Source organism: Aedes albopictus, chromosome 3, assembly GCF_035046485.1.
Source record: "Aedes albopictus strain Foshan chromosome 3, AalbF5, whole genome shotgun sequence".
Classification (NCBI taxonomy): Eukaryota; Metazoa; Arthropoda; class Insecta; order Diptera; family Culicidae; genus Aedes; species Aedes albopictus.
In genome coordinates, this window is record NC_085138.1 from 69,266,541 (window position 1) to 69,282,881 (window position 16,341).

General features: G+C 37.1%; 2 protein-coding genes across 4 annotated transcripts in view; one reads left to right on the top strand and one right to left on the bottom strand.

Moving 5' to 3' along the window:
- LOC109400186 (RNA-binding protein Musashi homolog 2) overlaps positions 1 to 14,254 on the top strand; it is a 185,621-nt gene extending 171,367 nt beyond the window's left edge. For both annotated transcript variants that reach the window (XM_062858382.1, XM_029872189.2), the window contains one exon: positions 13,950 to 14,254. In XM_062858382.1, the coding sequence (XP_062714366.1) occupies positions 13,950 to 14,115 (166 nt within the window). In that variant the 3' untranslated portion in view covers positions 14,116 to 14,254. The remainder of the gene's footprint in view (positions 1 to 13,949) is intronic.
- LOC109427107 (uncharacterized) overlaps positions 1 to 16,341 on the bottom strand; it is a 105,716-nt gene that overhangs the window by 70,012 nt on the left and 19,363 nt on the right. The gene's annotated exons all lie outside the window — the stretch shown is intronic.

Genomic DNA, 16,341 nt, shown 5'->3' on the forward strand with positions numbered 1-16,341 from the left:
CTAATAATAATAACTATAACTCTCCGGTCGAAACAGTGACCATTTAGCGGGCAAGGGAGACACCATGGCTGCTGTTTCACTATTAATAACGTTGTAGTCGTCGTCGTTTCAGAGCAGCTAGCTGACGACGACGACGACGATTGGCTCGAAACGTAAGGAATGCATCAGAAATTGGCAGCTTTTTATACTCCGTTCGTTTTGATCTTCCGCAAGCGAAAATTCGTAACCTACACGCACGGTGCTGACCAATAATGCTGGTATAGAGGCAAACCTGGTCGCCAAGCAAATTTGGAACAACCAATTGGGGGCCATCCATTAAGTACGTCACGGTCCTAGGGGGGAGGGGGGGTTTGTGAAAGTGTGACAAGCAATGTATTAAGTATAGGAAAAACCCGTACGAAGGGGGGAGGGGGGGTCGAAAATTCCCGGTTTTAGCGTGACGTAATTAATGGATGCTCCCTTGGGCGTTTCGATGAGCACAGAGCGTTTAATTTTTTATATGTTTTAAAATGTTTTAAAGGAAAAGATGAAAAAATACAAATATACAAGCTTAAGACTAGGCCCAAACGCAAAATACAAGCAATCACTTTGTATGGAAAATCTTTGCTCGATATGCGGTGCAAATTCTTGATGTTTTGGGACAGGAGGGCAACAGCATTATATCACCACGCATACTACACATGTATGAAGCAATAAATGCACGAACGTTCGGAAACCCCCAACTTTTCCAAATGCTCAGTTCCAAATAATGGAAAGATGGTTAAACATCAGAAAACCTCTCCCCAGAAAGATCTTGTTAATATTTGTGTTAAGTTCGAACATGGTACATTTGAAAATTAGTGCATTCTGCATTTCGGTTATGCCTGCAATTTCAAATAATTTAAGGTATGATTTTTTTTCGTATTTCACGTGGATGCTTTTTGAATTAACATTATAACGAAAATGAGGAAAAATTCTCAAAATGCCATACACGCGGGATACACAATGTATGTAGGCAAATTTCCAGATGAGACCTTTCAGGAGCTTATGGAAGAGTATTTTTTTTTTGAAATTTTATCGGAAATGCTCTTAAGACTAAGAGTTTGCTGTTCAGCTCATTGCTGTATAAGTACAGCACAGCATGCAACAGTTTTTTTTATCTGTATTGATGAGACTTTTAGTCCTGGGCTAGTTCATTTCAGGACCAACGGTTTTACTTCCCTTTCGAAAAAAGAAATCACATTTTGTGAGTATATATCGGGAGTGGGATTCGATCCCATGTTCTCGGCGTGATAGTCACGGGCTTTAACCACTACACCAGGTCCGCTCCAAATTGAGCAGTTGACAATTGCCCATTTTAGCATTTGTATGTCGTGTGACAGTTCTGCACGTCCTACGTCACAAAAGTTCTGTTTATTGGATACAACGGCTTAATTCTCAAAACTGAACATGTCTAAGAAACCAAAGAAATTTACTTTAAAACATATTTTGGAGCGTATCTGGAATCAAACACAGATACCATCGAACTGGTCATGCAAAATACTCACGCGTTCTTTACATTTGTGCTCTTGGAAACTTAGAATGTGGCTTTGTAATATCTTTACCTTACTGTAAAAAACGTATTACGATTCAGAAAAAAAAATAATCGGCTTGTGTGGGTTCGCGTGAGTTGAGAAGTGTACTAATTTATGACTCGCTGGTAAGAGCTCTTTGCCGCATTCATCCTCGAGATCCTTGTGAAATTCTTACAGATATTTTTTCGTATTCCCTCAGGCATTGCTTCTGGGATTTCACCAGGAGCTATTTTTGGATCTGGGCTTCCGATAGGATGTTCCTGCAAAGATTAATCACAAATATCTTCTGAGATCCGTTATGGATTCTTCCAGGACTTGGTTTCTGAATTCTTCCAAGAGTTCCTCTAGGATTCCTCCAGAAGTTACTTCTGGGATTCCTCAAGGAGTTCTTTCTGTCAGTCTTGCAGAATTTTCTTCTGAAGTTAGCCAGGAGCTTCTTATGGGATTCCTCCAGGATATACTTCTAAGATTCCTTCTGCTAAGATTTCACCAGAAGTGTCTTCCGGAGTTTCTCCAGGAGTTCGTTCAGGGGTTTTGCCATGACTTTTTTCTAAAAGTCGCGCAGGAGTTCCTTTAACGGTTCTTCTATGAGTTCCTTATGGAATTTCTCCAGCAAATCCATGATTTGCAAATCCTCCAGGAACTTCTTTCGGGATTCCTCCAGGAACTTCGACTAGGATTCTTGCAGGAGTTCCTGCCAAAGTTCTTTCTAGTTTCTTCCAGGATTTTCATCTGGAAATACATAGGAAGTTTCTTCTGAGACTCCCGAAAATTTCAATCGGGATTTCCCCCGAAATTCATACCGGAATTCCTCCAGCTATTGATTCATGAAGTATTCTCGGGAGTCCTTTAAGAATTCCTTCTGGAATTTCTTTCGGGTAACTACTTTTGTCAATTCTCCAGAAACTCCTACTGGGATTCCTTCAACAGTTCTGGAATTCCTGCAAATGCTTCTGAAATTCTTCCGGATGTTCATTTTGGAATTATCCTTGATGTTGTTAAGTTAAATTTTCCAACAGATTATTACCGATTTTTCTAGGAGATTTTTATGGAATTACTAATAGAATTTCTTCCAGAAGTTTCTTTTGAAAATACCTTCTAAAGAAATCCGATTTGAAAGAGAAATTCAGGAAGAAATTTATGGTAAAATCCGAAGAAGAAAAAACCTCTTGAAGGTAGCAATCTCTGGAATAAATCCTGGACGAATCTTCTTTCAGGAGAAACCCCAGAACGACATCCTGGAAAAGTTTTGGGTGGATTTCCGGGAAAATCCAGATAGAAATCTCGTATGAATCCAGGAGTTCGTACAGGAATTTTGCCGTGACTTCTTTTCAATACTCACGCAGGAGTTCCTTCAACGATTCTCCCAAGAGTTTCTTCTGGAATTTTCCAACATTTCATCCGAATTTTTTTTCCAAGGAACTTTTTCCGGAAATTCACCAGTTGCTTCTTCCGGGATTCCGTCAAGGATTCTTGCAGGAGTTCCTTCGTGATTTCCTAACAAAGTTCCTTCTAGTTTCGACCAGGATTTTCTCCTGGAAATACAATGGAAGTTTCTTCTGAGACTCAAAAATTTCAATCGAGATTTCTTGCAGGGTTCCACCAGAAATTTCTACCGAGATTCCTGCAGGTTTTGCTTCAGGAAGTATTCTCAGGAGCCCTTGAGGAACTCCTTCCAAGACTCCTTCAGGAATTTCTTCTGTGAATCCTCCAGAAACTTCCTCCAGCAGTTTCTTCTGGAATTCTTGCAAATTCTTCAGAAATTTTTCCCGATGTTCATTCTGGAATTCTCCATGATGTTGTTGAATAAAAGTCTCCAGCAGATTTTTAATGATGTTTTCAGGACATTTTTATGGAATTACTTTAGGAGTTCTGTATAGAATTCTTGCAGAAGTTTCTTTTAAAATTCGGTACAGGACTTTATTAAGGACCTTCTGAAGGAATCCCCTTTGAGGCCCTTTGAGGGAGGAATTCAGAAAGGAATTTATGGAGGAATCCGAAAAAAAACCTCTTTAAGGTACCAATCACTGAAATAAATCTTGGACGAATCTTAGCAAGAATTCCAGGAGAAATCCCAGCAGGACCGCCTGGAAAAGTTTGGGATGGAGCTCCAGAAATAATTCCAGATAGAAATCTTGTATGAATCCCGGAAACAATCACTGGAGGAATATCGGAATAGATATGTGACTGAATTCCGGAAGGAAATGTCTGAAGATATCCCGGAATGAATTTCTGGAGGATTCCCAGAAGAAATCCCAGTTGATACTCCTGGAGGGATGACAGAGGGAATTCCTGGTTGAATTTCAGAAAATAAAATCCTGGAAGAAACCCTGTTGAAACTCCTGAGATTCCACCAAAAGTTCAGTGATTCGTAAAAGAGTGCAGCAGCGAACTTTTCGAACTAGAGATCGCTTACTAAGCAATAGTCTCACATTTATTCAAACAACTTTGCCGAACACATCAACTATATATCATATAGCATGGTCGATATCTCGGTAGAATGAAGTTATCCATTTGAAATAAACTTATAAATTGTTTCCATTTGTAATCTGAAGCAACATTTGATCCACCCAATGATTATATCTACACTGAGGAAACTGATCTTATGAAGGGCATAAGTTTGTCTTATGAAATTTCGACATAAGAAAATGTTTTGATTTCCATAAGAAATTCTTATGATATCATTTCATAAGACATCTTATGAAATATTTTTGCGCAATATAAAACAAAATCGCAACCTGGAATCGAACCAGGGACGTCGAGATCGGAGAACGCATGCTTTACTCACGCGCCCATCGACGCTTCGAAAGTTGGAACGGTTGGAGTGCAATAAAAAGTTTGGCTTTTCGGGATCAACGTTTCATAAGAACACTCTTATGAGATTTTTCATAAGACCGCAGTAATGAATTTCTTAAGAAATTTTTGCCTCAGTGTACTTCAGTTTTCCACCAAGTAAGGAAGATGGATCTTTTGAACAGAAGTATATCAGTGCTGAAGAAAACTTGTAATTAGAAAACTCATAATGTCGCTAATTGACAAATTGAAAGATAAATTTGCGAAAATAAATTCGTGTCCTGGTGCGATTCGAACCCACGACCAGACCTAGACCGGCGCTTTAACCATCCAGGCCATACAACAGGTAACGATTCTGCAAAATATAAAGCCAAATGGATCCCGAGCCCACGCCATCTTTTTCACAAATCCATTTCCCTTTCAGCTTAGATGCCAATCCACAACACACTTGCGTTTCTGACCACTAACTACACGCAAAAGCGAAGTGTTTTATGAACCCGAGATTTATTCTCGCACTCCGCATACCTAGCCATCGAGCAGTTTGGCATCGAAGTCGAAAGAGAGATAGATTTGTTAAAAAGGTAGTGTTCATGGTTCGGAGTCTCTTTGGCTTTCTATTCCGCAGAATTCAATCTTTACCTGTTCTGTGGCTTAGTTGGTCAAAGCGCCGGACTGACGAATATGGAGTCGTGGGTTCGAATCTCACCAGAACCCAAGTTTTTCACAGATTCACATAGCTACCTGGTGTTGAAGTTATTATAAACCTCGTCGAAAAATTACGTGATGTGTTTGACGTTACATATTTCTTAAGAAGCATAAATCTTTTGCCATTCGTTATTGCTATATCCAAAGAGCATCCACCTGAAATCGAACGATTTTTTTTTGCATGAAAGCTATTGCAATACCAACACGTAATTCATTTAAATTTATAATTAATTAAAACGTCTTGCCCCACCTAATCGTATTCAATAAGTTTCAATCTTTGATCGCATTTTTTTTTATTTCAAAACCACTGATTAATTTCCCAAAAACCATACGCTACCAGAAGCTAGTCGTTTTTAAAACTATAATGAACATCAAAAAGTGGTAAACTCATTGACAATACTTCATTTGAGCAACAAAATTAGATAATATATGCTACTACAATTATCGTGCAAGCGACACAACCACACGTAAAAATGATCAATAAGAGAAAAAAAATCCACCACAAACAAATTTTATGGTGCGTTACGATCATCACTATTCATATTTACCTATATCTGAACTTATACAAAAGCAACACAGTCTCATCAAGGACGCAGCAGTAGCAGCAGCAGCCATTACGAAGGAGATAAACTTACGCAAAGACTCTTTGAAAAAGATACACTTACAACACACCGACACACACGTACGCAAAAACTCACACATATTGGAGCAACTTTTTTTTTCGGAAAATAAAAGTTGATATAAAGCATAGGCTAGAGTAGTAAAACAGTACGCTCTCCCAGTTTATGGAGGCGTCGTAAAACTGATAAGCAATAAAACTTAGTTTTTATATCGAGCGAATAAAGTTAAAAAGACATAATTCAGTAGGAATTCAGCAGTCAGTATAAGGATACGGAAGAGGGCAACGGTTACACAAGAAAAGAAGTCACGCTAAAACTTGCAATGTTTATCGCTATTTGTCGGACATGGGCCGAAAAGACAAACATATGAGTAAAAATTATTATTATACACTTAAAATTATACACCTGGAATAGTGAGAGGAAGACGAGTTGATAGAGAACCGAATAGGTGAGAAAGAAAGCGGGAAAGCGAGCGAGCGCGCGTGTTATCATTATTATAAGTATAAATTATTGACAAAATGGATGGAAAATCCGAACAGCAAAAGTGCAAATGAACAAAAAATACACGAAAAAATACTGCAAAAGCTAACACACTTAGTTTGTTGGAAATGTTCTGAAAAGGTGGAAAGAAAACGAAATCAACCAGCATGATGTAGTGGAATGGCTTGCTAGGTGTATGATGACTTGGGGCGAAATAACGGTGTTCTACGCTAGGCATAGGCTTCGTTGGGTAGATTCATTGAGTAGAACGCAGGCTTTTCGTCTAAGGTAGAATCGTGGTATGATCACCCGCGTCGAAATTTTGTGGATTGTTTCGTAATGTTGTACAGAAATTGAAACTTCCAAAATGCGTTGGGACTGTTCAATGTGACTTTGTGTAGAAGTTTTATTGGAAATAAAAGCAAAATAAAACAGTTTGTGATGATTGGACACAAGTAGCAGTAAGGTAATGCGGGTGTAGTGTGATCGGAGTACATAAGTTAGTATTTCGGCGATTTGTTTACCCATTTGGAGTCCCCTAATTGTTGGTAGTGGTAGACAAATTTGGCTGGTCCAAATCGTATGATCCACTATTGACGGTAGGCAATAAAAAAAACTAACCAAAAGTAACCGTATATAGGCTGTATCCCAGATTGATTGATTCACCTATCCTTGTATAATCCTTAAGCATCCTACATTCGATCAGTATTGGAAAAAGTAAAAATGTGTTCCTCAATTTCGGAAACGAAGACAGTGGGCTGAGATCAAATCCGAAGGTAATGTGATATGTTTATGTACATTTTTTTTAAATACGTATGATTGAGCAAAAACAATTCTAAGCAACCATCCACTTGTTCTACTTTCCTGAATCACACTCTCCTACGCTCTATTAGTAGTAGTGTTTTGAGGCAGTAGTTTGCAGTAAGCAAAAATGAGCATATTACGCCACATGACCGTACATAGTTTGATGAACAATAGTACTCGTAGAAGTATCATTAGACTGTTTCACGTGTATAACCTGAGAAAAGTAATAAAAAACAAAACATATTAATAGAACCACACAAAAAGTATTAAATAAATATTTATATATCTATATATACATACATATTGTAGAACCATAGCTATTATTAGTGCATCTGTTTGATAGCGTATGAAAGCAACTTAGTATTGTAATTATTGCCAAACAATTTGGTATCGAATAATCAATAAACCAACACAATGCATCTGTTTGACAGTAACAGATTAAATTAACGATAAATCATACTCGTTTGTAGTAGTGATAGAGCACACCACTATTTTTTACGATATAGAAGAAAACAATATTAAATACACAGTTTGTAGTACTTCTAAAATCACCACTCCTACTTTCCATCCACCACCCAAGACGACTCGATTAAGCTACACTCGAATCGACTTCATTACATGACATATTTTCACAAACACACATCTACTCTCACATAAACAAATTCACCCGTCGTATACTTAAAGACCAACAGGCATTTGGCACAGCAGTACCAAACCGCAAACCGATGACGTAACATACCACTACAGGCAAAACCAATTGGGGAAGACATTTGATACTTAATCAGTGGACGTGCACACTGTACCCTCCCTCACTACCACCATGTTGTTGTATCACGAACTTTGCGCGGTAGATGACGTTGACAAACCACATCCAATAAACAATAGAATATTGTACGTGTTTGTTGAACACCGGACGGACACCCATGCACACTATAGAAACGCTAGAACACCCGTGTCGAAGGCAGCAGATGTCTATGTATTTTTCCTGTTTTTTTTTTCATTGCTCACTGAGTGACATTGTTTTTGTGATTTGACGACACTCACCATAGTAGAACAACAATGGCGGATTACTGCCAACAAGCAAAAGTAAAAAAAACGTTGAAAATTAGTTGAAGAATGCAAATGAGGAAACGTTGGTAGAAAGTAATAAAGTGAAACGTACGTTGAAAATTGAGTATTGGTTTTCAATTTCTTTTTTTATAATAAACATTTTCTTCTTTTGTAGGCTAGAAATAGAAAAAACAAATGTTGTAGGCATTTTCAGTTCAGAATAATTTTATATGTGTTTTTTTTTGGTTACAAAACTAACGATGTAGTTAGATACTATTGTGCACACCTTCGTAAACTAATTATAGTTAGTCTGAGTAGTTCTTTAACGTCTGGTTTGTGTTGTAGTTTTTATTTTTGTATTTGTATTATATTGTAGACTTTCTCACGCACATTCAATCGGTTGGTATGGTGGTAAAATGTTTTCTTAAGGATAAATGTCTAGTTGTTATAGGGAGCATTCCCCAATTCAACACTAAATTGCAGAGAAAATCGAGAATTTAAGTTCTTGTACCGACTTTTCGAACCTTTTAAGCAGAATACCCTCTTCAAATTCGTGTAATCAGTTATTGTACACTCAGCGAAGTAAACTACCGAAATTCACCAAAATACCTCATGAAATTTAGCCATAAGTGTAAAGTATGGATACTATACGACTACCTTATGAAAATTGATGATGCTTGTTATGTCCTAATTACATAAGATAATCTTATGAAAAGAGCAAAAAAAGCTTTAACTGATGCAGACTGGAATCTATCCATGATCGTCGAGATCACTGAGCTCATGCCCTACCCACACGGCTATCGACGTTAGAGAATATCGTGTTGCTGAATGTGTATAAAAGCCAAGCTGTGCGTCATAAGGCTCAATTGAGAATAGCAAATGTTCCAGAACTAAAAAAGCACTTTTTTCCAAAATGATCCGCAAATCGAAGAAAATAAGAATGTCAGATTGTTTTTTTAGACAATTATGACAATCGGACACGCTGGTTTTGTTCGCTTTTCCTTCATTCTGGAGTACAGTGCTTTTTCAGTTTTGGATAATATGCATGAGAATTAAGTGGCCTTATGAAGTTCATTCTAATCGTTATGAATTGTTTAAAGGCCATTTCATAAGTTAGACCTTATGATAATCTTAGGCTTATTTGGCTGAGTGTACCATTTAATTCCACCCTCTTTTGCTTATCCTTTGACAGATACGCTTATTTCGACTACCACGTGTAATCTTCCTGTTCGCCGACACAGCCCACAGTTGAACATCACTGTTGAGCCTCTATTTATTCTATATGTAAAGGGTGTTTGTAGCTGGCTTAGATGACAGGCGGGGACAGGGAGACTAATACTAGGAAACAATAGGCAGAGATGATAACAGAGATACAGCTAAAAAACAGTTGTTTACATGCAGTACAGAAAGAGTATCTTATTGCTAATTTTGATTTCTTCTTAACTGTAAGTTGTTTTGCTTATGTAACTATTTGAATTATATAAAACTTAAGATCTAAACTTGCAGGCTAAAACTTAACGTTAGATTATACAGTGTCGGACAAAACAATAAGACCACCAGTCATTTTTCATAAAAAATGGCCAAGTTTGACGATGCGATGCTCGGCTTCTAGTGAATCGATTTGGCTGAAATTTGGGCAGTGCCCATGGAGTTACGTGAATTTCAATTTGTATTTAATTGATTCAGTTCTGTTCACTACATCAAAAGTTACGGACATACGAAACGACAAAATAATAGGACCACTTTCAGATTGCCATGATCAAAGGATATATGAGAGTATCTGATACTTGATGATTGATAAACAAGTACTAAAATTAAGGATGTCATTTAAATTTAGGGACATTTTTGTTGAATTGACCACAAATAACCATCATGAATATCTGGTGTTAGAATTTTGTCGCACCGTATATCCGTAACTTCGGAACTAGTGAACAGAACTCAATCAATTCAATACAAATCAAAATTCCCGTAATTCCAAGTCAGCTGTCAAAATTCCAGCCAAATCGGTTTACTAGAAACCGAGTACCATATCGTCAAACTTGGCTATTTTGTATGAAATAGGACCGGTGGTCTTATTGTTTTGTCCGACACTGTATGTTGTGAAACGGTTAAATTACTCAACGGAGACTAAGTTGTAAGTAAAATTAATTAACTGGATAATCGATACCTATTCTAAATAAATTGAATTTTAGCTTGAGCTGATTACCACCTAAATCTGGGTAAGTGTGTCTGCTGAGAGAACTCCGGAAAAACCTTTCGCAACACTTCCTCAGTGTCAGTTATCCACTCTAGAATTCTTGAATGCTCTAGACGAGTTTATCGGAGGTGAAATTCTATTTTTAGATAGAATTTGATATTTTGACGGAATTTTGAAAAACATTTTTGTGCGATTTAAGCGGAAATTTTTGGTGAAATCCTTAAATTTTAAAGAAATTTCATAAAATTTTCGTTCGGAAGTTTGAACGATCCCCTGGTAATATCGTTAAAGGAATCTTCGAAGAAACTCCCAATAAAATCATTGGAATTTCCTCCGAAAATATTAATTGAAACTTTGAAGGAATTTCTATAGAATTCATTCAAGGAATTTCTGATAAAACTTTGCTAATTTTTGAAGGTATCTTTGAAGAAAATATTTGTAAAAGAATACTTCGAGGAGTTCTTGAATTAGGGTAAATTATTGGAGGAATTCCTTGGTGAATCGCATGAGAAACCTCTCAGAAGTTCTAAGAGTAAGTAGAACCAGCGAAGAAATTTTTGAAAGGATAATTGGAGAAATAGTTAAGGCGAAGGTCACCAGAAAAGAAGCAGTAATAGAAACACCAAGTTGCATTCTTGGAGAAATTCCTGAAGGAAAACTTGGAAGAACGTTTTAGAAGATTAAACTTTTCTTGAAACAATTAAGATAGAATCCTTGGAAAGGAAGAAAAAAAATATTTGAAAATGTCCCTAAAAGAATTATTTGAGGAATGTCTGAAGAATTCCCAGATGGAACACCTGCAAGAATCTCTGGAGGAATTTGTTGAGTGTTTTCTGAAGAAATTTGCGTAAGAATCACTGGAATAATTGCAGGAATTATAGGAGAAATGATTAAACTATTTGTTGAAGGGAAATCATTTGAAAAACGCTACAGAAGTATTTGAACAAGGCATTGAAGACATTGAAGACCTTGGTAGATTTTATGAAGAAATGTTTGATGAAATCGTCGTAAGAATTTTCTAGAAGGAATTGAATTAATTTTGAAACAACTTTGGGTGGAAACCTAGCCTTGGATTTATCATTTGAAGGATTGTTGAAGGATTTTGAACAATAACGGAAGTTTTGTTTTGATATTGAAATTATTAAAAATATCTTAAATAGAGTTGAATTTTCGGCATTTTTCTCTTTAAATTAAGAGACGTTTCCCATCTTTACTTGAAAAAATTTTGAAAGGGTTGTAGAATTGACTCCTGAAAGAATTCTAGGACATTTTTTCAATTAATTCGTAATAAAGATTTTAAAACAAGTTCATCGCGCAAAACTCATATGCGAGATAAACCAGCCGAGGGCTGAAAATCTCGAGAATAAAGATAAATAATAATAGGCATGTCAGATTATTCACATGGAGAATCTTTACAAATGTACAGAAAGAATTAAATTATATTCATTCTGCAAAATTCTTTTTCCTTTCTATTTTATGGAATTGCAAAAAAAAGAAAAAAAAACAACAAGTCGGCACCAACATTTCAAAAAAGCGTTACTGCGTTTGGATATGTCAACTTCTATCAAAACTGTAGATCGTATTTCATATTTCCCACGTAATTTACAAACATTTATAAACAGAGAAACAGCTTCCCTTTCCGATAGTGGCGGTAGATTGCGTGGGATCAATGAAATACAATCCGTAGCTGTGGAAGAGGGATTTGTTTCAAAAATGCAGTTACGCGTTTTTAAAATGTTAGTGCCGAAGTATTCTAAAAAAATATTACAAAATCAAGTAAAATATTTGAAACAATGGGAAGTTTCTGAAGACCATGTATGTTTCAAAACTCTTGGAGGTGTAGTAAGAAGTTGTCCCGGAAAGATAACTGGAAAAGTTATTGCAAAAAGTAAGCATGTATTCGTATCCTCAAAAAAACATTGATCATTTTACCAACCGGTTCGCTAGTGCTTTTAGTTTGTTGAAAGTGTAGCTCCCTATGTTAGCGTTGGCTAGTGCGTACAAAAAGACAATACAACCCAAATCTTATGTAGAATCTACACCACTTCACTACTACACCCTTACTTCTAACCCCGAATTCCTCACGATTAATCCACCTACTTAGAACGACACTGGCATATCATAAAACGAAATCGTAGACTTCCTGATTCATCTGTTCGTTCCTCATTCCTTTCCGCTGTAGTGAACCTATCCTTTTGTAATCTACACTTGTCCTCGAGACGATTGGACAGACATACCGAACCAACCAAACTTTGTATTCTCATGCATGGCAAAGTAAAATCCCGCGACTATCTCAACTGTGTAGGATGCTGTATTATATATTCGTAGAAGTACTCATAACGCGCTCTAGAATTACACCATTTGTGAATCTAATAGAACGGCGACACATACGAACCAACTCTTTATAATATACAACTCAGTTGAAAGAGTAAAATAGAAACGATTAGAGTCGTACGGAAACGTGTAAAAAGTAATAATGATCGAACTGTATCAACACACTATAATCCACTTATATGCCATAGATTTTCCCCCCGTAGAAGTAGATGCAAATGTGATGTAATATGTAGACCTAGTGTGAAAGTAATAACTGAACTTTTTTGAAACAAAGCAAAACATGGAAACATGAAATCTGAACATGAAAGAGTAGACTGTGTTGTATGATATTTGTACTGCTGGTTGACGAACCAATCGCTTGGAATATATCTCTTATATGAATAGCTCACAATATGACAACCTACGTACATTTGAAGCGTGTAGTCCAGTAATAATGTCATAATTCGTGGCAACTACCTTGGAGATTATGTATTTTTACTCTATTTCTTAGTTTGTAGTTACGCTTTAAGTAATCAGCAGTAGTTTACCTGTGTATCAACTTCAAAATCTTAAGAAAATATGTTTATTTTGCACATTTGTTTGAAGCAAAATACATTTGCCACACATTGTTTAGAACTCTTGCGTATTGATTTCCAACCGCACTCAGATTTAATCAAGTTTGTCGATCCCACGTAATTAGAATAGATTGTTTGATGCAACTTAAACATCACTTACTGATATGATAAAAGGAAATTAAACCAGAAAAGCAGCAACAATAATTACAGGAATAACTAATATTCACGTATAATGTTTGAAGTTGAAATAAAGTATTGGTAGTTTAATGAAACAAAAAACAGCAAATCGTAGTTAGTTGTTTTCTTCTGCTTTTTTGTATAAACCAACCCAAACGACATTTTTCATGTATTTCTTCTCCCTGTACGGATATTAACCTTCATATTGAACGGCCATTCTAAAGTAGTTGATTGCTGCATTGTCCGCACTGTTTTGTGTTTACTCATCTATTGTAAACTGTATAAATCCATATTCTCTCAGTACATTTGTCTAGTAGTGCGTCACAGCTTCTTTGCGTATCATGTAAGTACAACATTTTTCTATCTTCGACCGTAGACAGAGTGACCCCATCCGTTAGGTTGTTAGAGTAATACCGTCACGTTTTACGTTAAATCTAAATTAAGACTAACCTCTTTTTTTCTTTCATATGTTTGTAATTGTAGATTTCAGGATAGCATGAGACAGTATAAGCCGCGGATGCATGCCTTAACACGTATTGAAAATCCAGAATCGTATTACTAGTTCGACAAGCAATGACATTTACTGAAAACCCAAATTTTTCAATTAATTTTACCCACGTTTAAACCACATCACTTTCTAATACAACTTCTTTCCCGGTTCGCAACCAATGCCCTCCCACAGTATCCCACACGGTTCAGGATTTGGTATTCATCTGGAACATGACCGATCCGCTGGTGGTCAATCCGGAGATCGAGCTCCCCCAGCTGGACATCAGCAACAACTACACCACGGACTGTACGATCGAGTACTCGACGGGGAACTTCACCTGCCTGGCGGTGGTGTTTAATCTGCGGCGCCGGTTGGGCTACCATCTGTTCCACACCTACATCCCGTCGGCACTGATTGTCGTCATGTCGTGGATTTCGTTCTGGATCAAACCGGAAGCCATTCCGGCCCGGGTCACGTTGGGCGTCACATCGCTGCTGACTTTGGGTGAGTATGCGGATTTACTTGACTAACGGCCGATTTCTTCACCCTGGCTTAAGCGTTAAGCCAGGTTTAACTATATGGGTAAGCTGGCTTACCAGTTAACCCGAGGTGAAGAAATCGGCCCTAAATTTTGATAGTTTCAGTGTTTCGTGCCACAATGCTCATAACATTGCATTGTTGCCAAATAATAGCAGGATAGAAAAAGTAGATAATGAATTTTATTTGATAATAAAAATTGATGGGAAAATTCACGCTGTTGGATATCCGACTGTTAGCTACGATTGGTGTTCCCATTCATCTGCCGGGCATGGATTCTACAACTCAACTCGTATAAAAAAAGGTTCTAACTTGCGAATACATTAGAAACGAAGCTTTCGATAGAAAATGGTGTAGTGTTACTACAATTTTGAGTAGGTTACTACAGGATTCTGATGAAAATCCTATGGAACATTTCATCCAGAGTTTTTCCGAGTCCTTCTAAATTTTTTTCCGGTTTTCCTTCCGGTATGTCAGAGGGTTTACTTCCTTTTATAGGAGCTTTTAACGGTGTCGCCGCAAGAGTACATCCCAGGATTTCAGTCAGACGTTCCCGATATGCTTCCATGTGTATCTCGCTGGATTCCTTCTGGATATCCTCTTAAAATAAATTCAGGGTTTCTCGCAAGATTTCTCCTAAATTCACATCCGATAACTCCTAAAAAATCCTGAAAATCCCGGCAAGAACTTTGGGAGCAACAGTCGAAGAAAACCCAAAAGGGACTCCAGAAGTACAGCCGGATAAAATCTTGACAGAAAATCCAGGATAATTCTGAGAGACATCTCTAGAGAAATAACGGTAGAAATCTTCTGAAAGAAGTCTCCGGAGAATCTCCGAGAAAAATCTCAGGAGAAACACTTCGAAAGAAAGGCCGCAAGAACCTATAAGATATGTTCCTAAAAAAGCGCCGAGCGAAGCTCAAACAACTATCTTGAAAAAATGCAATAGTAACAGGAGTAAAAAATACTGGGAAGAATTCCTGCATAAAATTCGTAAAAAAAAACTCTTGAAATAACTCGTGTAGGAACTCTGGTAGAAGTCCCGTGAAGATCTCCTGGGGATATTCCGAAAGGAACATCGAAAGGAATCTTAGATAACCAATCATGAGGATGCCCGGGAGAAGCTCTGGGAGAAATTTTGCGACAACAACTAAGAAATATCCCGAGGGAAACTTATGTGGAGATTCTGGAATAAATCATGGGAAAAGTGTCACTGAAATTTCTTAAGGTGAAACGCAAGAGGAACTTTGGAAAAACCCCGCGAGAGGAAGCAATATCACGAAATCTTGTGGAAGAAATTCTTCAGCTTGGAAAGAGAAGTCGTTCGGAACTCAGGAATATTAGAATACTCTGAAAAAGGGATCCCGGAAAGTATTGTTCGAATTTCCGAAAAATGTCCGTGAGAAATTTATGAAAGAATACCAAGAAAAACGTCGTGAAAGAATACGGAAGAAATCTTGTGAGAAATTCCGGAAGGCATTCCAATAGGTTTTTCCAAGTAAGTTTCACAAAGTAATTGAGAAAGAATTGCTAGATAGACATACTACTAGACGAATTTTGGGCAGAATCTAGGATTTCTGTGATCTCAGAAATTGCTTCAAGAATTAGAAATCTACGTGACTTTCTGCAATCATAAGAAACCACTTCTATTCAAGCCGCAAAGAAGTACAGGAATCCCACAGGACTCCGTAATTGCATTAACTATCCTCTTAGTACTGATCAACAGTGTATTCAAAACCTTACCCAAAGATTTATAATATTTTTATATGCGGACGACACTGTCCTACCCGAGTAGGTGGAAAAATCTGATGAATAGCATATTTAGTTATTATTGATTGAATTACTGAAGAGCAAAAACTGATATTGGTTTGATTGATATAAGAGGTAAAAGAACAGAAATAATAGCAAAATCTAATACAGTGAACTACTCAAGAATAGCTCGTTAAGCTATTACAAGATCAAAACAATAGCAAACAAGTTTTGTAATTTTTTTTTCTAGGAAAAAAATTAAAAAAATGTCAGCATCCAGCATCAAACCTACGACCAT